The following is a 26,188-nucleotide window of genomic DNA, read 5'->3' on the forward strand; positions in this document are numbered from 1 at the left end:
CCAACACCCAAAAGAAAACAAAAACAGAAAGAAAGAAAAGTCCATCACTTTTTATTCTTTTCATGCCCCTTTCTTTATAAGGATATGCTTTCTCAAAGAATTAAAAATAAAAATAAAAAAGCCTTTTGTTTGCTGACATGTCTCTCAAAAGCATGTGATCCCTGGTCACTTTTAAATTATGTCTTCCTTACGTGGCAGTGAATCAGTGGCTCGTCTGATGTGTTCTGTGTAGAAATTTGTCTTCAAATTTAAATAATCTTGGAGGCCAAGTTGCCGTTTGTCTCCCAGCTGACCAGCACGTCCTATTCCATCAAGTTTAACGTTTGGTTAATGTAAGCGACTAAAGTATTTTTATTTAACGAAGTTTAATTATGAATCATATTTTGCTCCTTCAAGTTCAAAATTAAATATAAAAAGAGATATTTAGTGATATACCCATTTCTAGCACTAATATTATAAATAAATCCTACACAATTGAGTTCCTATAAACAAACCCAAAAAAAACCCAAAAAATGATAGCTAGCCTTATTGAATTTAATATTGATTATTAAATTACTTTGATGCCCTATTAAGTGCTTTGGGTATTTTTATGAGATTTTGGGGTTGGGCTTGTTTTAAGAAATTGATGGCAGTTTTGTAATTTATAAGAAGTTAAAAGTTTTTTTGTTATGTTGTAAATGTGCTTTGGGTGTGTTTCTAAAGTCCATTTTATATATGGTATTTTTATAATTTGGGCCCCCATATTGGGTATAATAGTGAATCTCCCATATAAAAATCAGATTTGGGGTTTTGGGGTTGGGCAACATGCATTTACTAAGACATTTCGTAATCAAAATCAACCCAAATTAATATCAACAAAGCAAAATTAAAATTAAAATATCCATCCAAATTAACAAAATAGTAACGGCCGTTGACAACATAACCACGTTATTTACCCGCTAAACTTCCGTCACACGTAAAACCAAAAAAATTAAATTGAAAATGAAAAATCAATGATGGTTCCAACTGCATATAAATACAGGTCTCTCTCTCTCTCTCTCTCTCTCTCTGTGTCTCTTGTATAGTTATCTTTACTTCTCTCCAGCTCCTTTTAGTGAATTTTCTCGGGAAAAGGTTCGAGAATTTCGGATTCTCGGAGCAATTTGGGAAAATAAGGCCATAAAAAGAAGCTCGGATGGAAATGACGACTGAAATTTGAATTTCTCATTCGATCATCATTTCACCTGAATTTCTCTTCTCCGATTGCTAGCTTCTTTGCGTAAGGATACATTTTGCTGTTTCATCATTTTTCTTAAGTTAATTTCCTGTATTATATTTCTGATTTAATCTGCTTGCTTTACTGGGAAAATGTGGATAAAATATCCAAACTTTTGCCCTATAAGAGGGAGAGAGCCTTCTCTCTCTCTCTCTCTCTCTGAGAGTCACGCACACAATTTATGCTTTTATTAATCTTAGCCTGATCCTTTCGTTGCCGAATGCTATTCTTAAGACCTGACTTTTTAGCTGCATTTCTTAGATAATAGAGATATAATGTTTTGTTTTCTGAGGGATGAAGACAATGAACAGAACAGGGATTGATTTGAGGGTTTTAGTATGTCATTACGAAGAAACTGATGTCAATACGCATTTATTTTATTATATTCCTCATAATCCCTTAAAATCTAATTGGAAGATTCTTTTGCATTTTGTAGGAAGCTGGATTCAGACTTGCAGGGAACGTAATTTCATTTCAAGCAATCCAAGTAGTGACATATACCAAAATTTATGTACTGCCTAAAACCCCAGGAACCAGTAGTCTGAGAAAAAGATTGCAGGCTTGAAAAGAACAAGAAGAGGAAGATCATTATATTTCCATTAGCTTTGACTGTTGTGGGACTTGGGGTTTTGGATTACCCCATTTGTTAGTTTTCCTGAGGGCATATGAGAATCGTTTGAAGCTGTAGTCTGATTTGAGTTACAAGGGCTTTAAATTTAGAGGACCAACAATGTCTATTGCCAGTGTAGCTCTTAGTCCTGTGTATGAAGAATCTTTTAACTTTCCCTGTAATTTCACCGGCCAATATGGTCCATTCTCTGGTGACTCGATTTTGATATACCTCAGTGTTGGTGGGTCTGTAGTTCCGATGTGTGTAACAGAGTCGGATTCCATTGCTTCAGTGAAACTGAGAATCCAGGCCTCTAAAGGTTTCTTTGTGAAGAAACAGAAGCTAGTTTTTGAAGGAAGAGAATTGGCTAGGAACAATTCATGTGTCCGGGACTATGGGGTAACAGATGGGAACCTATTGCATTTGGTACTGAGGCTTTCAGATCTCCAAGCTATTACTGTTAAGACTGTATGTGGCAAGGAGTTTGAATTCCATGTTGAGAGGAGTAGAAATGTAGGTTATGTGAAGCAGCAGATTGCTAAGAAGGGGAAAGGTTTTGTTGACCCCAAGGATCAAGAACTGACATGTGATGGTGAGGAGCTCGAAGATCAGAGACTCATTAATGACATCTGCAAAAGTAATGATGCTATGATTCACTTGCTGGTTAGGAAATCTGCTAAAGTTAGGGCTAAACCAATAGAGAAGGATTTTGTAGTATCTATTGAGGCATTAAATTTGAATGGGGAGAAGACTGCTTTAGTAAGGGATTTTGCAGAATGTCAGGTTGTAGAGAGAAGTCCATTGCAAAGAGAATTCCTTCTGGAACCTCTAATTGTAAATTCTAAGATTGAATTGTCATTGGGGATTAAAAGGCTAATTTACTCTACTTCTGGTGGGTTAGAGGGAGGCAATGAGCCAGTTCAGTCTTCAGAGGGATCCGGAGGAGCTTATTTCATGCAAGATTCATCTGGTCTGAAGTATGTTTCTGTCTTTAAGCCAATTGATGAGGAGCCAATGGCAGCAAACAACCCTCGGGGGTTGCCCTTGTCACTTGATGGTGAAGGTTTGAAGAAGGGTACACGCGTGGAAGAAGGGGCACTGAGGGAAGTTGCTGCTTACATTTTGGATCATCCAAGGAGTGGGCCTCGTACATTTTACCACGATGAGAAGGGATTTGCTGGAGTTCCCCCCACAGTTATGGTCAAGTGCTTGCACAGAGGATTTAATCATCCAGAAGGTTATGAGTATGCTTCCAAGAATGTGAAGATTGGGTCGCTGCAGATGTTCATGAAGAATAACGGAAGTTGTGAGGATATGGGTCCTCGTGCTTTCCCAGTGCATGAGGTACACAAAATTTCTGTTTTGGACATAAGGTTGGCAAACGCAGATAGGCATGCTGGAAACATATTGGTCAGCAGAGAGGGTGAAGAAGGGCAAATTGTGCTTATTCCGATTGATCATGGATACTGCTTGCCTGAAAACGTAAGTGTCTAATTCTTCTTTTATCGATGCTTATTTAGAGTAGGAGATATTGGTTTTTATTCCCATGTCATATTGTTTGAAGAATTCAAATCAATTTTGGAGCACACAGAAACTCTTTTGTAGTTACCGTTTCAAGCTTCTACTGTTAGAACTTTGGGAAGAGCATGCATGTCTCTTGCTTACTTTCAATGTGTAAAATGCAGTTTGAAGATTGCACATTTGACTGGCTTTACTGGCCTCAAGCTCACCAACCTTATTCGTCTGATACCCTTGAGTACATCAAATCACTAGATGCTGAACAAGATATCGAACTATTGAAGTTTCATGGATGGGACTTACCACCTGAGAGTGCCCGCACCCTCCGTATTTCCACCATGCTTCTGAAGAAAGGTGCAGAGAGAGGACTGACTCCCTTTGCTATTGGAAGCATCATGTGCAGGGAGACCTTGAAGAAGGAATCTGTCATCGAGCAGATCATTCAAGAAGCACAAGAAGCTGAGCTCCCAGGAACAAGTGAAGGTGCATTTCTCGAATCTGTGTCTTCAATCATGGATCGATGCCTTGATGAGCTTATATACTGAAAATCATGCGTAATGTGCATTAGTGCATATATATGGTACTATATATGCATGGATGACAGGCCTCTAGGCTCCATCCATCCATCTGTAATGGACTGCAACTTCTTTTTTACTGTAGATATATGCTGGATCGTTGCATCTACCGCCTAAGTAACTATGACATCTCTTCCCCCATTCCACTTATGTCACTTGGAAGCATGTTGGGTAAAAATGAAAGAAAAAAAAAGTACTTGTGTTACTGTGTGCATATTTCTTAAACTTGTGTAGGAGTACTTACTTGGGTTGGAGAAATAATAAATGATATACTAAAACATAATACATACTTCATTCATTGTCCAATTTACTCCAGTTTTCTCTTTTCTTTTTGGTTAGCTGTATATGTTTCTCAGTTGCAGTTTCAGAGTTTAGAATCTAGATCATACAACTTTGAATATTTAGTGTGGTTACTATTCGCTAAGTTTCTATTTTGCTATAGGGAAGAAGCAGTAAATGTGATAGGGCGATTTTACTTTTTACTGGTGTTGGAAAATTGAGCCTGTGCTGTGTTATGTGTTGTGTATAATTTGTGTGTATGTATGGGGGAAAAGTAGGGTGGGGGGAATGGAATGGAAGCAATATAATTTGGGCCCTCCACGTGAAACGTGAAAACTCGTACTCAGAAGAAGAAGAACACATAATAAATGATGAAGATCAATATCAATATGGGTAGGGAACATGAGCCATGTGAGAATTTGGTGTCTGGTGGCAAAAAAATGGAAAAATGTTCAAACTCACATTCACATCAACTTGACTGGACAGCCACATCCCACCATAGCTGGCCATGCTCCTTTCCTTTTGCTTGGTCTTTGGAAGATGGCCGCCATACATACCTGGCCAACTTTCTGACTTATATAGTACAGGACAAGATAGAATAGGAGGAGGAGGGCCAAAGAAAGCAGCACTTGGTTTGACCCAAACCTAATGACAAAACGAAGAAACTTGTTGCACCACCACATAATTCAATTTCACAAAGTCGATAGCTTTATGGCAAAGTCGCTAGCTTTGCTATGGTGGGTTTTCTGGGTCGGAAGAGGGAATTTTAACAAGACAACGATTCATATTCAGATTGAGTCATGAAAATGTGGCCTCAATTTCATGGTATTTACTTTCCTTTTTTATTGTATTTTAAAGTCATTTATATAATCTGAAGGAGGAGCTACTTCTCACTTCCACGAAGCTCCCAAGTCCCAACATCATTTTTCTTCCCACCGTCACGACCCCACAGACACCAAACACTAATTGAAGGAACGTATTGAAAAAAATGGTCACGACCACAAAGATCCAATCATTCAAATGACAATAGAGTCAATATCTGAAATTGACAGCATTATTATTGTCCTCCTGTTGTTCGCATTCCACGCACGCACATAATTTCTTACATTATTTTACAATACGAATGATGCGACGGGAGTTCTAAAAAAAATATTTCTCGTACACCAATACCACCAACATCATTGAGTCAAATTACTAAAAAGAACATTGCGACTTATTCCCATATAATGTTGAAAAAAAATATACAACAAAATATAAAGACTATATTCTTACAGTTACCAACAAAATAGAGCGTTTACCCACTAATGGTTTACTGCGGACTGTAATTTTAGACTGAAAGCCCGGCCAAGAATGCCACCCCGGTAGACGGCAACCACGACGACCCATATATAAACTGTGCAACCGTAAACTTACCAGCCTCCACCGGGGAGGTAATCACCCTGTACCCGGGCCAGTTCACCCGCTGCCCCACTGCCCCGCCCGGGCCAGAATTCATGTATTCACCGTAGTACAGCGTGTCAAGGGCAAAAGTGGTATTCCACTCGAGCCATCCACGTGGATGTACGTGATCGCCAATATACGATAACATGTACACGACCCTCGAGTACAATTTCCACGGACGGCCCAGATACGTCGGGAAGCTACCCTTGGCCGCCTCTAGATCGGAGGTGGCGAGGATCCGACAAGCGTGGATCGAAATGCCCGTGTTCTGATTCGGGTCCTTTCGGTTTTGGGCGGTGATCGTGTTCTTCTGAGATGGCAGGGGCTTGCGGGCGTAGATGCTGCAGTTTTGGAAAACTACGGCGGCGTTGCCGAAAATGAAGTCGACTGTTCCGTAAATGTCGGTTTCGCGGATGAACTGGCGGTTCGAGTGGACGTAAAATGTGTCTTGGTATCCGTTAATGCTGCAGCGGTAGACGACGGCGTGGTCGGCCCCGATTCGGAGGGCTACGGCTTGGTGCTTGCCGGGCCCGGCCCAATTCTCAAACGTTATGTCCCGTGCAATAAAACCAGCTCCAGTTGCCGCTGTGGACCAACAACAACAAATAAATTCTCAAAAAACCCATCATCTAATTACTCTACCTACCCCAAAATGTTACCAACTCACCGACCTCAAATAATAATAATACAATTGGGTCGGATTTGATTGAATTGGGTTGGATTGGATTGAATGAGAAGATTCCACTCGGGAGGTAGAATTGTTGCTTTGGCATGAAATGACACAAAGACACTAATATTCAATTCTTTCTTTATATGCCAATTTAAAATTCCCAAAACTCCAAATAAGAATAATTGTAGATGCCAACTGTTATTTGAAGTAAAAGCTGTAGGAAAAAAGCTTAACAATTTAACAAGGGTAATTTAGTCCAGTTCAGGTGGTTAGAAAGGATATGAGGTCAGACAAGCATCACCAAGTAACAAGTTGCATGAGAGTGAATACTTGTATACAACAACAACAACAACAGGACACGTGCAAGTAGTAACTCATTTCATGCATCGTAATGAATAATGTATGTGATGTGAGTAAATACATGTGCTTTCGAGTTCGAATTTTCGTTTTTAAAATTTAGATTATATTAAAAATAGAATATCTTTTTCTTTGTCGGGAAAAAGTGCACACAATGATCAGATAGGATAGGAGGGTGGGAAGAGAAAATTACCGAAGCTTGCCGTGTGAAATGTGGTGATGTTATTAGAAACGCTCCTCCCACCTGTAATCACCGTTTTGCCCTTCCCATCTCCAATGAACATCAAGTTGGTTTTCTTCCTCCCAACCTTCAAATTATTCTCTTCGTACCTGCAATCAAAAAAAATGTTTAAAAGAAATGTAATTTTTTACTAAATTCCTCATGCAAAGCATTCCTTCGGAGTTTGAAGTGGATGCCAGCAAGAATTAAATTGACCCGGCACATGCCAGTAGATGTCACATTACATGCATAAATCCATTTTGTACCGTACAATTTATGACTGGGTAGAAAACAACGTCTATGCAAGCATCATCCAAACCAACCCAATAATACGACCAATCTCCACCGACAATCACCCACATCATCAAAGATAAAATAAAAAATTCATTCTCCATTAATTAAACTCTAAAGTGCCACAGGAAAAGGGGTATTTTCGTAAACCCAATTTCATCAGTCAGAAAGGGGGGGGAGGATTAATACATGATTATAGTTCTGTGTTGTGTGTGATAAAAGGAAGCTCACTCAAAGTCAATGCACAAATGAATACACAAAAGGAATTTTATTACCAACAAAAATAAGCGCTTTTGAGAAAATCTTTTCACGGAATAATGGCTACCCAAAGCAAAGCAAAGCAACCGCTCCATCGGATGCCAAAAGTGATTAATTTTAATTAAAATCCAAAGAACAAAGAACAGAGCACCAAACTCAGCTTTATGAGTGAGTGAGAGTGGGGTAAATTACCTTCCTGCCCTCACGTAAATAACGATCCGGCGAGAACTATATTCAGGCGCCTTCTTGATCGCCTCGGCGATCGTATTGTACGTTCCGTTGCCGTCTTTCGAGACAATGATGTCGGCCTGTATCTGCGACACCGGCACAGACAGCAACTTTCTCTCCCTACTGCTCAGCCATCTCGGCAAATCTCGCGAGACATCCGCATTATCTCCCATGATGTCTCGCTCCATCGAATTCAGCAACCTCCTCCGGTTCTGAATCGGCACCCCAGAGAAATCGTCGCCGGCGCCGATTGCAGAGTAGATCGCGAGGCAGTTGCTCACGAGCTCCGACAAGTCCCTGAGCCTCGTGTCCATCTCGCTCTTCACGGGCCCACTCACCTGAGAGAGCCCCTCCCCGCACGTGTCCTGATTAGTGAGTGCCGCGCTCAGCCAAGTCAGCACGTCCTGGGTGGATGCAGGGGCTGCGGCGCCGGGGCCCACCGAGGTGAGGGAGCGGGAGAGGGCGTCGATGGAGGAGTCGAGGAGCTCGAGGCAGTCGTCGTAGGCGGAGCGGGAGTGCGGGTCCATCTGGAGGTAGGAGATAGAGGAGGAGAGGTAGAGGGCTTTGCTGAGGTGCTGCAGCGTCATGTTGAAGGAAATGTGGACGAGGTCCTGCTCGGACGCGTGGACGGAGCCGGGGAAGTCGAGGAGGGAGTTGACGCAGAGGGCGGGGAACTGAGTCTTGGCGCAGGCGTCGGAGATGGCCTGGGTGGGCTTGAGGTGGGGACCGGAGGATTGGGGGGAGGCCTTGGAGCGGGCGACGAGGAGGAGGACGGCGGAGACGGCGGAGGCGAGAATGAGAGCGGCGGAGATGAGGGAGATTAGGATGAGCTTTTTTTTGTTGTTGGGGTTGGAGTTGGAGAGAGACGAGAGTGAGTTTTGGGGTTGGTCCTCCACGTGGTGCCTGGAGGAGCCTCCCGGGTCCGACGGTTGGAGTCTGCCGTAGCCCATTGTTTAGATTTCTGTTGTTTTTGCTGGAAGAGGAGAGGACGTTTGAAGAGTTAAAATTGGAGAGGTGGGCAGCTCTGAGTTTCAGCTGAGAGACTGAAAGAGGAAGATTGAAGTGCGGGGTTTAAAGATAGGGTGGGGGCTGTGTATTTATATATAATTAATTAATTTTACTTGTTAATTAAATATTAAAATATTAAAATATTGAAATATTAATAAGAAGAAGAGGAGGGTGTATATATTATATGATGAAATGGAGAGAGAAGGGAGAGGAGGTGGGGACGAGAGGAGAATAAAAGAGGTTGGTGTGAGGTCTGCGTCCAAGGGGGAAGGGGGATTAGCTGGCTGCTACTATATGACCCGGCGAAGACGAGGGTAATGCAACGGGGGTAGGGAACTTTTTTTCCACTAGTACCGAGTCACAGTCTGTCTTGATTTTTTAGGTCGAAAGAGTCACAGTTCTACTGTTTTTTTTTTTTTGGGTAAAATAGTCAGAGTCTTACTTTAGAGTTTAGACAAGAACAAAAGAGGTTTATATTTGTAATTTTAATGAAAATATAGTTTGGTTTTTAATTATATATATTTAATAGTTTTGAACAAGTGGAAGGAGGGAGGGAGGGAGGGAGGAGATGGAACATGTACTAGAATTGAGAAAGAAACAACATGTTTGTTTGACGTCAAAATCTTTAGTTAAAGTTAAGGATAGATAGTGGTGTGTGTCTGCATTGCATGATTCTCTTAGCTCTTAAGCTAACTTTGACAGTGCGCTGCTAAGTAAGTAGTGGCGCATGGCATCTTTTTGTACCTTATTTATTCACTTTAAACCACATTTGTTTTTATCTTGTATTCATTCATATGTACAAATTAGGAGTAGGGTATAAACAAATTTAACTAGTTTTTTTTACTTGATTATTTTACGAGACGTACGAAAAGAATAATGGTATTCAAACTTGAATCAAATGGTCCATAAGAAAATCATTAATGTATAAGATTTTGAAAGATTATTAGTGTTTGATAATAAATGTCGTTGTATCTGACATAGCAACATATAAAGATAGGTGGATGTGATGTATACTTGTAATTTCTCATGGCATTATTAACAATGTATGTGAATAGGACTGACATTGATATACCCTTTTTGAGCTTTGATAACCCAATATATCACAAGAAATTGCTTACAAGTTAAAACCTCTTCTCCACCACGTACGTTCTCTCAACTCAACTCTGTCTTGTCTGCATCCAAAGAGTCTATGTCCAAACATTGACCACCAGTACTACAAAGGACTGCTAGTGTTTAGCCGCCGTTTAGGGATTTTAATATGGTCCATTTTCACTAGGCTTGGTTTGCCCTCTAATTAATATAATGTATATGTATATTGTTTTCTTCGTACGCGCATATGCGCACGTAAGAAGTAATAGCGTAAAAAGACTTTGTTTAGGTCATAAATCTAATATGTGGATTGGGTTTGTTTTTCAGTGCATTTACTTTCTCTGGGGTGGGTTGGGGGGGTGTTATATATTGTGATGGATCCTGGCAAGATTTAAGTAGAAAATAGCCCACCCTACTTTCCTCATTCATGCAAGTAGAATGAATTAAAATCAGTTCTCTAATGACAACTTAGCCAAAATAAGTCGAAATGAAGCAGAAATTAACAAGGAAGGTATGGCAGATTAGTTCATTTTTCAACTTTATTAATTACTTTTTCCAACTTTTTTAATCATTAAAAAAACGATGTAAGGTCCGACTCCATGATGTAGGCCTTTATATATATATACCGACCTTTGTGGAAAGCGATCTGATGCCCGAATATTTTAGATTCTCATTCTAATAATGGAGACTTGTAAAATTTTCAACAGAAAAATAATCAATGGAAAAAAAAAAAAAATCTGCTGAAGAACAAAATGCTATTAAATTACGTTATCTTTTTTCTTCTGGTCATGACTCATCATGTATCATAGATTCATATCATATGAAAACTGTAAATAGGAATTTAGGACCAAATTTATTAAAATAAGGAACAAGTCAATAAAAATAAATAAAAAAGGGGAGCTTGTGCTAAAGATGCATGCAGTTAGGCAAAAGAAAAAGGGGCATATATAAAAGGCCATCGATTACCTTACGAGGAAGGCAAGCCCTTTACCCTTTCCCCTTTGCTTTGGTGGTGAAGAAAAACGCTACGCTCTTGGAAAAAGGCCAAAAAGCAATTTCGGGATTTGGAAGAAACCTGTGACAATATTATGGTATTTCTCTCTGAAAATCATATATAAATATAATATTTTTCTTTACTATTTATTGTGGACTTCAGAGATAAAATTCAACATATCTTCCTGTGGCGAAACAGGGTCAATAGTATATAACACGTAAAGCAGATACAGATGGGGCCCCGATCAAATTTCGCCGACAGTGAATTGCAATTAGAATACTTTCGCCATGGTTCATGAATCACTCACGACGACTTTGACTTTTTTTGGTCTGTTTTTAATCTTTTATTTCATTGCATGAGTGAGGAGCTTGTGTTGTATCTCATTATGTCATTTTTTGCATTACTCTTGTGTTTGGTTGGCTAGAAAATTGTTACAAGTGTGAATATGTATCGATGAAAACGGAAGCAATTCCAGTTCCAATCATTCACACGCTAAGAGCCTTTTCAATAGCCTTTTAAAAAGTTTTGGAATGTTAAAATAGACAACCTCTTCAACATCAGTCATCAAAGTTGCAACTCCTTTATCTATTTTTAGGATTGGTAAGTTGACTTTTAATTTTACTTTTAAAAAAAAAAAAATTGATAAAAACATGCATTTTTTTATTTTCATACATAGACATTTCTCACATCTTTTCATATTTTTTTCATTCTTTCAATGATATTGCATTAATTCAATTGAAGAGTGTGTTAGAACAAAAATTATTCAAGTAACAAATAAGGCTTTTCAAATTGCCACGTAAGTCAACAAATTTCAATTTGAAAAGTTTTTTTTGGCTAATATTGTTGGAGATGCTCTAAGAATACATACATCACATCAAATACGTGTTACTTGTACGAGGCATGATTTATTTGTTTTTCTCCTATATGCTTTTACATTTTAAGAATTGTTTTTTAATTAAAAAAAAGGTGGTATGGTTAGTTAATGATTAAAATGCATTAATATTGAAGAAATAATAATTAGTTGTTTAAGTCAAATGTAGATCTATAAAGAAAAGGGAAGGATTTGACCATAGCAATGAGAGTTAAGGGTCACACCAGTGACACCACCAACAGCAAGCTGAAAGCTAATTAACAAACCAAAAGAGATTTGGAAGCATTGCATGCAAGGACATGTGACTGCTTTCATTATGGTAGGGGACACAGGGCCCATTACTCCCCTTCATAATCACATGATTTGTGTTGTTATTAATTGTTTCTAATTAACATATATCTGTAGCTATATACACATCACCTCATCGACTAATTATTTTTGGAGGCTCTAAGATTTTCTCATAAGATTTTGCAGGCAAATTATTAAGACTGGAGAGGCATGGCTAAGGCTAAGGCTTGGTTGGGTGGCACTGGCATAATGGCATTTGTATTTGTATGAGTTGTGGAGGCGTCCACATGCTTCCCTAACGAAAACAGCGCAGTATCATCCGGTTATAGACAATCAAGCATGGATCAGATTTTCCATATCCATATGCATAACTAATGAGACAATATATAAATTAAATAATAATATATGGGTGAGTGTTCTAATCATGATTGCTTTTGAGAATGATTTGATAATGATCTTTTAATTTTTTTGGAAGGAATAATGATCTTTAATTAGTATAAACAAAATGGTTTCTAAATATTTGATTGCTTTATATATATATGTTTTCAGCCGTCAATCCATCCACAATATTTAACCGGACTAAAGACAAGAATAGTCATCCTCCTGATTCTTTCATCTTGTTTCACCTTCGAAAAAAAAATCTATTATTATTATTACCACCAATCGAGCAAGTAAATTGTCAAAAGTTTAATCGAAAGTTAAGTTTGTTACGCATCTAATTACACGCCAAATTCTTTTTGTGGTTGTCGTCGACCTACACATGGTAAATATCTAATCTCGTAGTAGGTCCTTAAGTGGACATTATAAGTACATGATTATAGGAGAAAGTGAGACTAGTATAGTGGTTTGGAGCAAATGCTTTTCTAGAAAAAATTTTTGGATTCGAGTCTTAACATTTGTGTATAGTATGTGTGTGAATTTAATATATTATCGTATCTCTAAATAAATAAATAAAATTGTTAAAAAAGTAAACGATTATACGAGGAGGAGAAGAGGGAAGAGAGGAGTCATTATCATGTCCATTAAACCAAACTAGCTTCCCTTTGAGTTTGAGCCGATTATGCGATGAATGAAGGTGACATCAAAAAGCTAATGCAAAAAGAAAGTGAGAGTAGCTAGGGATTACTATATTTGAAAAAAATGGTAGGAAGAAAAGAGAGGCAAGGCAACATCAGGATTCACGCATATTAGCTAGGTGGTTTGAAGTCAAGTTAACCATAATAACAGCGGCACTTGTAGTTTAATCAATTTGGGTCTGTGTCACGTAGGACCTTTTCATTCACAAGATAAAAGTGATGAAAACAACTTCCACCCGCCCTAGTTTTGCTTAGCTCTAATCACTTCACTGACCAAGGAGGATTAGGGTAATTAACTATGTATGTATAAATATAGAAATATATTTTGTGAGAAAATTGGGTAGACAGGCACAATTATAATAATATGACAACCGTCCACTATAAATGTTGTGTTTGATAGAGACATCAAACAAAGGGCTTAGAGAGAGAGAAATGGGCTTAGCTTGTGGTTTGTAGCAATGAGAGAGCAAAAAAAGACAAGGATGGAATGAATGGGGCCATATCCCATATGCATTTTGGAGTAATGTTTGTGAGTTATTGGACCACTCACAAATAAAAATATTGATTCAGGTTCTACATTTATTATTTGTATCGCATCATCAATGACTTAGCTTAGCTACACCAATTACGCGTGAATTAATAAGATTACTCATAATTAGCGAAGGGAAGAAAGATAAGCGGGCCCGAGCCAGGCCCATGACAGAGAAGAGAAGTCCAATCACACGACCCTAGGCTAAGCCCCGCTCGTAGAAATTTAAATGAAAACGGTACGAAGTAAATAAAACAGAGGGGGATGGAGGTGCGGGGAATCGAACCCCGTGCCTCTCGCATGCGAAGCGAGCGCTCTACCATATGAGCTACACCCCCGTTGTGATTAAGTGTCCTGAAAAATATCTTATCACTGAGCTACACAACCAAAAAACGACAATCGCATTATTCTATTGTGTGGGGGTACATTTTGAATAACATTCCAAATCTGATGGTGTTGAACTTGCCAGTTGTTTACAAACAAGCAGACCAATTGCATCAGTTAGCCAGCGACAGACGGAGAGAGAGAGAGAGAGAGAGAGAGAGAGAGAGAGAGAGAGGAGAGCTCCATCAAAATTGGGAAGAAACCAGAGTTCTGAGCTCTCAAGGTATTATTCTTCACTTCCCACTGCTCAAGTTTTGTCCTTTTTAAAGTTTTACCTTCATTCTTCGATGCGTAATACATTCGTATCAATATGGTGGGTGATTCGTATGTAGCATTGACAATAAACTAGAAAGTTAGTTGGATTGGATCCAAATTTAATGCAGGACTACTTGGTTTGATCCACAAAGCTTGGGGATGAACTAATCTTTAGTCTTTATAGTCTATACTCTATAGGATTGACGATATCTGGTTTGGTCTGCTTGGCTTCTTCTTCTCTCTGCATCCATCCACAGAAGAGCAGAGATAGGTCGGAACAAGTTGACATTAATAATAATAAGAGCAGCTTTGCTTGCTGCCTTCTAATAAATACAGAAATTCATCAACTTTCATTTCTTGGAGTTGGGTTTCAGATGGTGGCGGCTTTGAATTTGAATGGATCTTTGGAGTTGGAGGTTTTAACAATTATGTTATGTGGCTGTGCAGTGCAGCGGCTTGTGAAATTTGGCTGAGTTAACTCAGTGAATGGACAGGCTCTAACTCGCACTATGCAGAGACCAGGGCCCAATTGCAAGGCCTGCACATAATGAAGCCTGTCTGACTTAACTCCTGGCAAAGACTTGGCCTACCTTTGAAATTCCATGGCTTTCTCAATTGTTATTTGTTAGAAGGAAGCCACTGAGCTTTGACTTTGAACCCTTTCGGACCAAATTATTAAACTATGAAGAGAAAATGGAGGGATCGCCATCGAATGATGTTATTCTTTACTTCAGAATTCAGGGGGTTTTTCCAACAACGAAGCAAGGTAGTATCCATGTTCCCAGGCCAATTTAAGCCATGCAATCTGCCGCAAAGTTCTTTGTTTCTCTGTAAAAATGTGAATTATCCTGCTTTCCTAGACTTTGGCTTGCCCCTCATGACGATGAGACCAAGTAGAGGGTGAGAGTTTTCCACAATGGCTGTGACAGAGTCAACTAGTTCAACTAACAAATTCAGGGTTATTTTTCATCGACCCCACCTATTAAATGAACTGCTCATCGCATACTTAAAACCCACATGAGAACAAAGAGCAGAAGGCACTCATGTATCATGAAAAGACACAAGCTTTGTTGAAAAGTGAGATCGACATAATTAAAAAACCACAAGACATGGAGCCAGAGACAAAAGTTGCAGCTACCTGCAGACATGATGAGCCAATCACCAACGAAGATCCTCTAAGTCTAAGCCCGGCATCCCGTCTGTTTCATTCCCCGCAGTTCAACTGCTACATCGTTATAGTCATGGGTTTCCAGACAGGAATCAATCCAGACGTTGTTAAAGCTGGTTTAAAGGAAACCTTGTATCATCATCCTCGCTTCTCTAGCAAGCTGGTAAAGAAACTATTCCATTCCTTCTTTCTTTTCTTTGTTTATTTGTATATGGTTTCTTATTGTTTCTGCAGACATTAGTTACTTTTGGGACATTGTTATGGTAAATCCGGTTGATACTTGTTTAAAGCTTTCTGTTGTATAAGTAACAGGAGAACAAGGATAGCAAAGGTGGAAAGAAGAGATGGATCCGAGTATCGGTAAATGAAGAAGACCATGTTTTTGTTCCAAACTTGGATTCAAATACAGACCATCCTGATCAATTTGTAGAAGACTACATTTCAAACCTTACCACAGCACCTCTTGACCTTTCCAAGCCATTATGGGAGGTACATCTCCTCAATGTTAAAACCTCGTATGCAGAAGCTGTTGCAGTGTTTCGGCTTCACCATTCAATGGGTGATGGTGCATCTCTCATGTCACTTCTTCTAGCGTGTACTAGAAAAACATCTGACCCAGATGCATTGCCTACTGTTCCCACCAAGACTCGGGCGGATTCTTCAAGTAATTCGAGCTGGTTCTGGTGGTTCATATTGGCTATTTGGTCTGGAATAACACTGATATGGAACACTTTAGTGGATATGATGCTGTTTATAGCAACACTTGTATTTTTGCAAGACACAAAAACTCCTATCAAAGGTGCCCCTGGTGTTGAGCTCACTGCCAAGCGCTTCGTGCATCGGACAGTCAGTTTGGATCACATAAAGCAAGTGAAGAACGCAATGGGGATGGTATGTTGATCAATTCTTGAAAAATATACATAGATATTAGGCACACGCACACACTTCTTTTCACATGGATTTTCTGTAAGTAAATTATTTTGACATTAACCAGACTATCAATGATGTTGTATTCGGAGTGACACAAGCGGGTCTCTCGCAGTATCTGATCCGCAGATATGGTGAGTTTTCCTTGGAATTGATTTCTTCCCTTCCCTTTGTAATATTAACCAAGCAGATTATATCGGTAACATTATTCTGTTAGTTGAGTTATTAAAGATTTTTCTTTCGTTTCATTTGGCAAGAAACATCTTGGAAATGTTTAAAGAAGTTCCTACTCCCACACAAAGTTTTCATAGTGACATGTATTCAAATTGATTAGTCTGATGTTTAAGATTAGAACACAAGTATTTGTCATCTTATCAGTTAAAATGCAGTTTCTCTCAATTATTTTTTCACTTTACATTTCAAGATAAAGAAGTACGAAACACCTTTGCCTCTGGACAAACAAATGGTTCAATGTATTCCTTAGCTTGTTGTTCTAATTAGCAGGCCAAAATGAGAAAGATGAGGGATCAAAGCAGAAGAGGAGTAATCTTCCGAAAAACATCCGCCTGAGAGCAAATGTTCTCTCTAATTTAAGACCAACTGTTGGAATCCAGGTGAATACCCCTCCTCAATCTTCATGCTATGCATATAAAACAGCGTAGCCAAACTATATGATATCTCAGTGGAAATCTAAAACTGTGAATTGGTTTCTATTCATAAGCCTTATATGACAACATAGGATATAATATCATTCAGAAGTTGTCCCAGTAAAAGATGCTTAGTTTGCCTATCTCGCATATACTGTTTCTTCTCTTATGTTATTTACATCACAGGCTCTGGCTGATATGATGGCTAGGAAGTCCAAGGCTAGGTGGGGTAATAGGTTCGGATATATTCTTATCCCCTTCACCATTGCCCTACAAGATGGTCCACTGGATTATGTTCTTCAAGCCAAAGCCGTCATTGATCGAAAAAAGCACTCACTTGAAGCTTTCTGCACATACTTAATTGCCAACGTTTTAATCAAAATTATAGGAGCTAAGGTACCAATATTTCCTCTGTCTTCTCCAGCATATTGTTATTTTAAGGAGCGAACACTAGAATCATTTTTAAGAATGTCAATGTTTTCACACGCAGGCTGCTGGAGCTATAGCGCACAGAGTTATTTCTCATTCCACACTATCATTCTCAAACTTGGTTGGTCCCCTTGAAGAAATTAGCTTTTACGGCCATCCAATAACTTTCATGGCTCCTTACGTTTACGGACATCCTCATGTAGGTTCTCTTATAAATGCCAATAATTCTCCTTGATCATGAAGTTGCCTCCAAATCTACCAATTAACTGCAATCTAAAATATTGGAAACAACTACCTGGCTCTGTTCTTGAAAAATGGTGAATATACTTTTTTTTATTTGGTTTTTTTTAATTTATGTTCGCTTTTGTCATTCTGTTGCAGGCATTGCATTTGCATTTCCAAAGCTACGTTGATAAAATGACGATTTGCTTAACCATCGACCCGGACGTAATACCCGACCCTAATAAGTTGTTGGATGATTTAGAGGAATCTCTCAAACTCATCTGTGATGCTGTTTTAGACAGAGGGCTCACCAAGGAAGAAGTTGTCTAGGCTGAACTAGTATGCTGTATCTCGATAGAGAATAGATGATCTAAGCTTCTATTATGCGCATGCCCAAGTATTGGTTTTTTGGAGTTGTTCTGGACCTAAGTGGAAACACAGCTCAAACAGCTGCATGTGCTGCTGCAAACTCGTGATTCTTCTTGCTATTGTGGACTAGGTAGTTGGTTCAACTTAGCTGTGATGTTTGTCTTTTAGGTAGTTAATTGAAGCTGTCATTTTCTTGTAGGGTAAGCTTTGGTAATGTACTGAAAGAGAGCTTTGCTCAGTTATGTAAAATGTTGTTTGAAATGTGAAAGTAATTTTCAAGAACACTCCAACTCAATATGCAATTCTCTACAACAAATAATGTGTGCAGTAACAAAATTTAGTAGCACTCGAGAGAACAAGGTAGACTAAAGACAAATATTCCCACCAAAAAAAAAAGAAAAAAAAAAAGAAAAAAAGAAAACTCTCAAATTGATTTACTGTAAAATTTCTCTATTTTCAATATCTGATTTTGGAGATGTCGAAACTAGCAAAATTAATATTTATAAAATATAAACTAATGAAACTAGAAGCGTCCTTTTATTTTCTTTTTTGAAATAAATAATATAGCCTATTTAAATCGTACAGCCGTGCAGCTGTACGGGGGTTTTAATTAAAACGGGTCTAGCGGGGCGGGCGGCTATACTTCGTTTTAATTATAAAATAGTCTAGCCGCTCGGCTATACTATTTTTACACATCAAAAAGAGTATAGCCGTGTGGCTATGCTAAGGTTAATTTAAAAAACGAATATAGCCGCGCGGCTATACTATTTATATATAAAAAAGAAGACACCTGGCACCTGGCGCCTAGCGCCTGCTTTGTCATATGTCAAAAACAGTATACTGTGCAAGATGATCCCTTTGATTATGTTCTGGAGCCAAAGCCCTCATTGATAGAAAAAAACACTCACTTGAAGCTGCTGCCGCATACTTAACTGCCAATCTCTTGACAAAATTATTAGGAGCTAAGGTACAAACGGAATATATTCTTAATTATCATTTTTATTAATAAGTAGCTAATGGCTTAATTAATTTAATGCAGGGATGTGGAGCTATAGCACACAGAGTTTTATCTAATTCCACATTCTCAAACTTGGTTGGTCCACTGGAAGAAGTTAGTTTTTATGGCCACCCAGTTGCTTACATTGCTCCTAATGTTTATGGCTACCCTCATGGAGGTTTCCTTGCCTCCAAATCTTCCAACTAAATCCAATCAATTTGAAGACAGTGGTCCTAATTTGACCATATGGTAAACACAATTGGGATTCGAACACATGATTTCTGGTGTCTGTTTATTGGGTTCTCTTTTTCTTTTTCTTTTTTTGTTGTTGCAGGCATTGCATATGCATTTTCGAAGCTATGTTGACAAAATGACTATTTGCTTAGGCGTTGACCCCAGATGCAATACCTGATCCTTATAAATTGTTGGATGATTTTGAAGAATCACTCAAACTCATCCGTGATGCTGTTGTTGTAGAAAAAGGGCTCACCATGGAAGCTGCTGTCTAGCTCCACGTAAGGATACCATCCTCAAAGGTAATGTATGTGATAACCATGAAGGAAAGAAAGTTAGGTTTTGGGTATTTGAGAGAGAAAGTTGAAGAGAGAAAGATAGAGAGAGAGAGAGATCTGTATTTCTATAAAATCTGTTACAATTCTAGCTGAAGTAAAACAAAGCTTAATCTGATGTTTATATAGCTGACAACTTCTACTAAGTAGCCTAACTAACAAGCCTAACTAACTCTCATGTGAGAAGCACGTGACCACTCTCCAGCTCATATCCAGCTCATATATTGTTAACACCCCCCCTCAAGCTCAGCTGGGGAATAGCCAAGGCTGAGATTGGAGCAATGTTTGAGGAATATTGGACTATGAAGGCCTTTTGTCAATATATCAGCAACCTGTTCATCTGTGGGAACATATTGGACGATGAGATCTTTACTTTGAACACGTTCTCTAATGAAGTGAAAGTCCACATCCAGATGTTTGATTCGAGAATGAAAAACAGGGTTTGCACTGAGAGCTAGAGCAGACAAGTTGTCGCTGTGTAGGAGAGGAGCTTCAGGAATTATCATATGCAAATCGCACAAGACTTGTCGTATCCATGAGATATCTACAGCACAGTGAGCAAGTGCTCGATACTCTGCCTCTGTAGAGCTGCGAGAAACAGAAGCTTGCTTCTTGGAGGACCAAGAAATCGGATTGGAACCGAGGAAAACAACATATCCTGTGGTGGATCTGCGTGTATTGGGATCACCAGCCCAATCAGCATCACAAAATCCAGATAGGACCATGGAACCTGGAGAAAACGTGACACCAAACTGCAATGTGCCTTGCAAGTACCTGATAATACGTTTAACTAAGCTAAGGTGAACATCTGTAGGATTATGCATGAACTGACAGACTGTGTTGACAGCAAAAGCAATGTCTGGTCTTGTGAATGTCAAGTATTGCAGAGCACCTACAATGCTTCGAAAGAGTGTGGGATTTGGAAGTGGAGTACCTTCATCCTTTAAGACCTGATGGTGAGGTTTAGAAGGGGTGCTACAAGGCTTACATGTATCCATAGATGCCTTTTTGATGAGATCTCTAGCATATTTGGCTTGATTGACAAATATTTTCCCTCCTGAATGGTATTGCACCTCAAGACCAAGGAAATATTTGAGCTTTCCCAGATCTTTAAGCTCAAATACTTCACTAAGAGCTTGAATAACAGAAGTCACCAGTGAAGGATCAGAACCTGTGATGATTATATCATCAACATAGAGTAAGAGGATAACAACAGCAACTTCAGTTTTCTTCACAAACAGGCTGGGATCAGAGTGTGAAACTGAAAATCCCAAGGTAGGTAAATAGCCTGTGAATTTTGCATTCCATGCCCGAGGAGCTTGCTTCAGGCCGTAGAGAGATTTTTGAAGTTTGCACACATGATTAGGATATTGAGAATCGACAAAGCCTTGAGGTTGCTTCATGAACACTTCTTCTTGAAGCTCACCATGAAGAAAAGCATTTTTCACATCCAGCTGCCGTAATTCCCACTGAAAATTGACAGCTAGACCAAGAATGAGACGCACTGTTGTATGACGAACCACAGGACTGAAGGTTTCCTCATAATCTAAGCCATATTCTTGGCTGAATCCCTGAGCAACTAATCTGGCCTTATAGCGAGAGATAGTGCCATCTGCATTTTTTTTGATCTTAAAGATCCATTTACAGCCCACAATATTTGTATTTGGAGGAGAAGGAACAAGAGTCCAGGTTCCTTGTTGATCAAGAGCTTGAATTTCTTCAGTCATGGCTTGTTTCCATGCTGGATGACCAAGAGCCTGTTTAAAATGGGATGGTGTGTCTGGTTCTGAAATGGAAGTTAACTGTGTATGAAAGCTGGAAAATTCTGGAAATTGCTTGGATTGCACAATACCAGACTTGGACCGAGTTTGCATGGGGTGATTATTTATAGAGCTTGCAGGATGCACCTGCGCAGGAAGTGGTCCTGGATTGTCTATAAGTGATGCAGACTCAAGAGGAAGTAGAACTTCTAATTGTGCATCTGTGAAAGCTGGCAGCATTTGATTATCAAGAACAGGAGATCTGGAAATAGAAGAAGAATTGGGGAATGATGAAGAGGAATGAAGCACAGGTGCGGATGGAGATTTCTGAGGCATGGAAGCCAAAATAACAGCCACTGGTGGAGATTGAGAGGTAGAGGGTGACAGGGAGGACTGATTTTGATTTTGAGTCGAAACCTGGGTTGTCTTATATGGAAACACATCTTCATTGTGTATAACATGTCTAGAAATGAGAACTTTATGAGTTCTCAGATCATAACACAGGACTCCCTTATATCCCATGGAATACCCCAAGAAAATACATTGATAAGATCTGGGTTCAAGCTTGTGAGCAGTATAGGGACGCAGCAAAGGATACACTGCAGACCCAAAGATTTTGAGAGAGAGTAAATCTGGATGGCCACCAAACAACTTATAATATGGAGATAGCATATTAAGAACTCGACTTGGCATGCGATTGATCAGGAATGCTGCATGAGTCACAGCATAAAACCAAAATGGAAGAGATAACCCAGCTGTAGTTAATAGAGCAAGAGTAGTCTCAATAAGATGCCTATTCTTCCTCTCAGCCAATCCATTTTGCTGAGGAGTATAAGGACAAGAGAGCTGATGAAGAATGCCCTTAGAAGCTAGAAAACTTTTGAACATGTGACTAATATATTCACCACCACCATCAGATTGCAAAAACTGAACTTGAGCTTGATAATGAGTCACAATATAGGCATGAAACTTTATGAAAACAGATGAAACTTCTGATTTATTGATCAAGGGAAATACCCACATGTAGCGTGTACAATCGTCTATAATGGTGAGAAAGTATCTATAACCACCTAGAGCTGCAACATTGGAAGGGCCCCAAACATCTGTATGCAGCTTAGTAAATGGTCTAAGACTAGTGGTAGAAGAGGAAGAAAATGGCAATTTGTGCATTTTTCCTTGTAAACAAGAGTCACACATCTCAGTTGTGGAATCAACAGACAAAGGAATATTAGAAACCTTTAACATGTGATGAAGAACATCATTGGAGGAATGGCCCAGACGAAGATGCCACAGCTTGGTTTTGACTTGTTGACCCAAGAGTGCATGAGGTCTTGAATTCCCTTGTGCTGCTGGAGGTAGAGACAAGGCTTTATCATTGGCTGCATCTTTATTTGCTATGACAGAAATTGAAGAATCCAAGGGTGACTTGTGAATTTGTGAAGGTTGAGGATGAACTTGTGGAATGGGATAGAGCCCTTTGTCACTCTGACCTTTGTACAGAATCCTGTGAGTTTGCTTGTCCTGCACGTATATGTGATACTCATCAAAAATAACATTGCAGTTATTATCCTTGCATAGTTGATACACAGATAACAGATTGGCTGCAAGTTTAGGAACATGATACACTTTATTTAAGTGTAAAGTGCCTGGTAAGGCGGATAAAATAGAATGGCCAATATGGTCAATGCTCAGACCTTCCCCATTGCCTATAGTAATCTTGTCTTCAGAAGAGTAAGGAGCAGAAGCTTGCAATTGATGCACATTGGGTGTCATGTGATGGGAAGCTCCACTGTCTGCTATCCATAGATCATTTGGAGTATAGGACATATTGGCTGCCATAGCTTGAATAGAATGTGGAGGAGGAGCACCTTGGTATGCAAAGTTGGCTCGATGATAACAGTTCAATGCTATGTGCCCTTTCTTGCCACAGATTTGACACTCAAGGATAGGTGTGGATGAGTTATCTGGAATTCTATAGTAACAGTTTGGTGCCGTATGTCCTCTCTTATTGCAGATTTGGCACTCAGGGATGGCCTGTGATCTTGGAGCAGAAGGAAACCGTGGTGAAAAACCTCCTCTGTTGCTATTGTGATTATGGAATCGACCATTGATAGAGCCTCTACCGCGAGGAACAAAATGATTGGTAGAGCCTGATGTATTATTAGGCTGATAAGAAGAAGGAGAGAACTCTGAAGACTGATAAGCACCATGAGAAGTATTGTCTGAAGACTGATAAGCACCATGAGAAGTATTGGTCTGGGATTTATTCCTATTAAAGCCCATAGAAAATGAAGCTTGGGGATGAGGAGTGATGGTACCAACTGTAGAGGCAGTACCCTGAGTCTGAGAAGCATCTTGAGAATGAGATGATGAGCCAATTTCAAACGGACTGACACTCATCATACCAGTCATGGAGTGATTCATTGCTAACATTCTGGATTCAATATTCTTTTCAACAGAGAGCAACTGAGCTCTAAACTCCTTAAGAGCTATAGGTGTTTCCCTTGCAATGAGCACAGTCTTGATCATGTCGAATTCCTGTGGTAATCCATTTAAAGCTGCAATGATAATGTCATCATCTGAGAGCTTAAATCCTGCTGCTGCCAACTGATCTCGTATGTGCTTTAGACGAAGCAAGAATTTTTCTACTGAATCACCACCCTTGTGGATAGTGTGCAACTCAGTTTTGAGTTGATTGACACGAGCTCTTGATACAGAGGCATATCTATCTGTGAGGCTTAGCCACGCATCCCTGGCCGATTTACAACCAATGACATACTCTATTGCCTCATCAGACAGTGTTGCAAGAAGCAAACTTAGCAAGGATTTATCAACTTGAATCCATTGACGATAGCTCTCAGTGAGCTCAGTTGTAACTCCTTCGGACTCAGAGATAACATATTTAGATGGACACACAGAAGAGCCATCAAAATGGCCATATAAGTCATATCCTTGAAGAACAGACTCCAATTGATAGTTCCATTTCACAAAGTTATCATCATTCAACTTAATAGTCAAAACACCTAATAAAGTCTCAATTTTCGGAGCAGTGATTGTCATGGCAGTATAGAATCAAAGAGTCTGAAATTGCTTCAACAAACAAAAGATGATATTCCAAGAAAACAGATCCAAGAAATTGCTTCGTGCTTCAAGAAAACAGAGAAATTGCTTCGTGCTTGGAATTGAAAAATTGCTTCGTGCTTCAAGACTTAAAGAATTGCTTCGTGCAACAGGTAATCAGAAAAATCTGCTTCGTGCTTCAAGAAATTACAGAACATGCTTCGTGCTTTTAATGAAATCACTTCAAAACTTAAACTGAACTTGAGGACAGAATCAGCATACCAAAGATGAATGGATCATCGAGTCAAGAAGAACAATGCTCGAAGAAAGTTGGCGACAAACACTTGCAAAATCAGCAGAAATAGTATCAGACTTGAGGAAAGCATCTGCATTCAACGAATTGCCATTGATGCAATCGGAGATTGATTATGATGTAGAAGAGCGGAAGCAAAAATGATCAGGAATCAGAGAGCCGAAGCTCTGATACCATGATAACCATGAAGGAAAGAAAGTTAGGTTTTGGGTATTTGAGAGAGAAAGTTGAAGAGAGAAAGATAGAGAGAGAGAGAGATCTGTATTTCTATAAAATCTGTTACAATTCTAGCTGAAGTAAAACAAAGCTTAATCTGATGTTTATATAGCTGACAACTTCTACTAAGTAGCCTAACTAACAAGCCTAACTAACTCTCATGTGAGAAGCACGTGACCACTCTCCAGCTCATATCCAGCTCATATATTGTTAACAGTATGCACGAAGGCCTGGACCATTCACCCTTTGCTTGATGAGATCAGACGCCTAAGTGCAGCGTTCTCTTACGTGGAATGGCGTTGGATCCCTCGTGGTGCAAATCGCGCCGCTCACGTGACGGCGGCGATAGGATTAAGGGCGGTGTGTCCGCAAGCATGGGCTAATCAGCCACCTCCGTCCCTGGTGCGGGTTCTGGCTTCTGATGGACTTCCTAGTCCCCCTTAATTGTAATTTTTGTTTTTAGTGTTTTTGTCTTAGTGGGGGAAAACTGGTTACTAGACTCTGTGAGTTTAGTTTTTTTCCCCTGAGTTTCTATTAGCTTTTTAGGATGGTATCCTTTTGTATGCCTCTTCTGTTTTCAATGAAAGCTTCTTTGTCCAAAAAAAGTTGGAACACTTTTTCTGCCTTAAGAATAGATCTCCCTACCATTTTATTTTAATTTCTTTTTCATGAATAAAACATTTTTAGGCCTTGTCTCAGTAGGGCAACCTAGTAATAAGTATTCACTTTTTACGGAAATATTTGTACTAATTACTTTAATCCAATATGTATTATCACCATTTTGCTTAACACTTGGCATGTATCTATTAGCATAACTATAGTTAATTGTTTGCCTTATATTTATGGAATCAAGGTTATGTTCATGAACACGTGTTAAGTGTTGAAAATGATAGTGAGAATACATTTTGGATTAAAACGGCGACAAAAAATGCTCCCACTTTTTATAGGTTACTTTTTCGAAGGAAAAAAAAAACAAAGTAATTCCTAAAACCTAGAATTACATAGGTATGAATAATTATAACAGGAATCGTAAAACCAAGAAGGAAACCAAACGGGAAACAAATAATTTTCCAAGTTGAATTGTATCTTCACAACTCAACACGAAATTTCATGTGGATATTGATTATAGGGTCAATTAATTTGTATAGTAATGGATCTTATTTGTAAACTTTTTACTTTTAAAAAAATATATTTATTTTTTAACAAAAGTAGAGTGAGAAATAATAAGCCCAAGCCAAGCCCCAGCCCAAAAGACGGCCTCAGTCTTGATTTGTCCAAATTTAGGCTGGACTCGGATCCGATAAACACGGTAGGGG

General features: G+C 39.2%; 4 protein-coding genes and 1 non-coding gene across 6 annotated transcripts; 3 read left to right on the forward strand and 2 right to left on the reverse strand.

Annotated features, from left to right (window-relative positions):
• The first annotated feature begins 1,061 nt into the window (after positions 1 to 1,061).
• On the forward strand, positions 1,062 to 4,264 carry LOC117619566 (phosphatidylinositol 4-kinase gamma 3). The gene is made up of 3 exons (XM_034349555.1): positions 1,062 to 1,258; positions 1,692 to 3,347; positions 3,551 to 4,264. Exons 2-3 carry the CDS (start codon positions 1,986 to 1,988, stop codon positions 3,926 to 3,928), a joined length of 1,740 nt encoding a protein of 579 aa, XP_034205446.1. The 5' UTR covers positions 1,062 to 1,258; positions 1,692 to 1,985; the 3' UTR covers positions 3,929 to 4,264.
• Positions 4,265 to 5,273: 1,009 nt separating this feature from the next.
• On the reverse strand, positions 5,274 to 8,787 carry LOC117619567 (probable pectinesterase/pectinesterase inhibitor 34). The gene is made up of 3 exons (XM_034349556.1): positions 7,666 to 8,787; positions 6,898 to 7,034; positions 5,274 to 6,262 (listed from the first exon to the last, which is right to left on the reverse strand). Exons 1-3 carry the CDS (start codon positions 8,649 to 8,651, stop codon positions 5,565 to 5,567), a joined length of 1,821 nt encoding a protein of 606 aa, XP_034205447.1. The 5' UTR covers positions 8,652 to 8,787; the 3' UTR covers positions 5,274 to 5,564.
• Positions 8,788 to 13,821: 5,034 nt separating this feature from the next.
• Positions 13,822 to 13,894, reverse strand: TRNAA-CGC. The gene has a single exon. It is a non-coding gene; the product is annotated as a tRNA-Ala (tRNA).
• Positions 13,895 to 14,097: 203 nt separating this feature from the next.
• On the forward strand, positions 14,098 to 18,252 carry LOC117619568 (O-acyltransferase WSD1-like). Of its 2 annotated transcripts, none has more exons than XM_034349557.1 (8): positions 14,098 to 14,163; positions 14,643 to 15,526; positions 15,676 to 16,254; positions 16,358 to 16,424; positions 16,792 to 16,904; positions 17,124 to 17,333; positions 17,428 to 17,565; positions 17,748 to 18,252. In XM_034349557.1, exons 2-8 carry the CDS (start codon positions 15,239 to 15,241, stop codon positions 17,916 to 17,918), a joined length of 1,566 nt encoding a protein of 521 aa, XP_034205448.1. In that variant the 5' UTR covers positions 14,098 to 14,163; positions 14,643 to 15,238; the 3' UTR covers positions 17,919 to 18,252. The 2 variants fall into 2 exon arrangements, with proteins under 2 accessions (XP_034205448.1, XP_034205449.1); XM_034349558.1 differs by having other exon boundaries at positions 16,795 to 16,904.
• LOC117618459 (O-acyltransferase WSD1-like) lies at positions 17,978 to 19,489 on the forward strand. The gene is made up of 4 exons (XM_034348023.1): positions 17,978 to 18,044; positions 18,833 to 18,924; positions 18,997 to 19,155; positions 19,341 to 19,489. The coding sequence occupies exons 1-4, from the start codon at positions 17,978 to 17,980 to the stop codon at positions 19,461 to 19,463; spliced, it is 441 nt and encodes a 146-aa protein (XP_034203914.1). The 3' UTR covers positions 19,464 to 19,489.
• The last annotated feature ends 6,699 nt before the right edge of the window (positions 19,490 to 26,188 follow it).

The sequence above is a fragment of the Prunus dulcis genome, chromosome 2 (genome assembly GCF_902201215.1).
Source record: "Prunus dulcis chromosome 2, ALMONDv2, whole genome shotgun sequence".
Taxonomy (NCBI): domain Eukaryota; kingdom Viridiplantae; phylum Streptophyta; class Magnoliopsida; order Rosales; family Rosaceae; genus Prunus; species Prunus dulcis.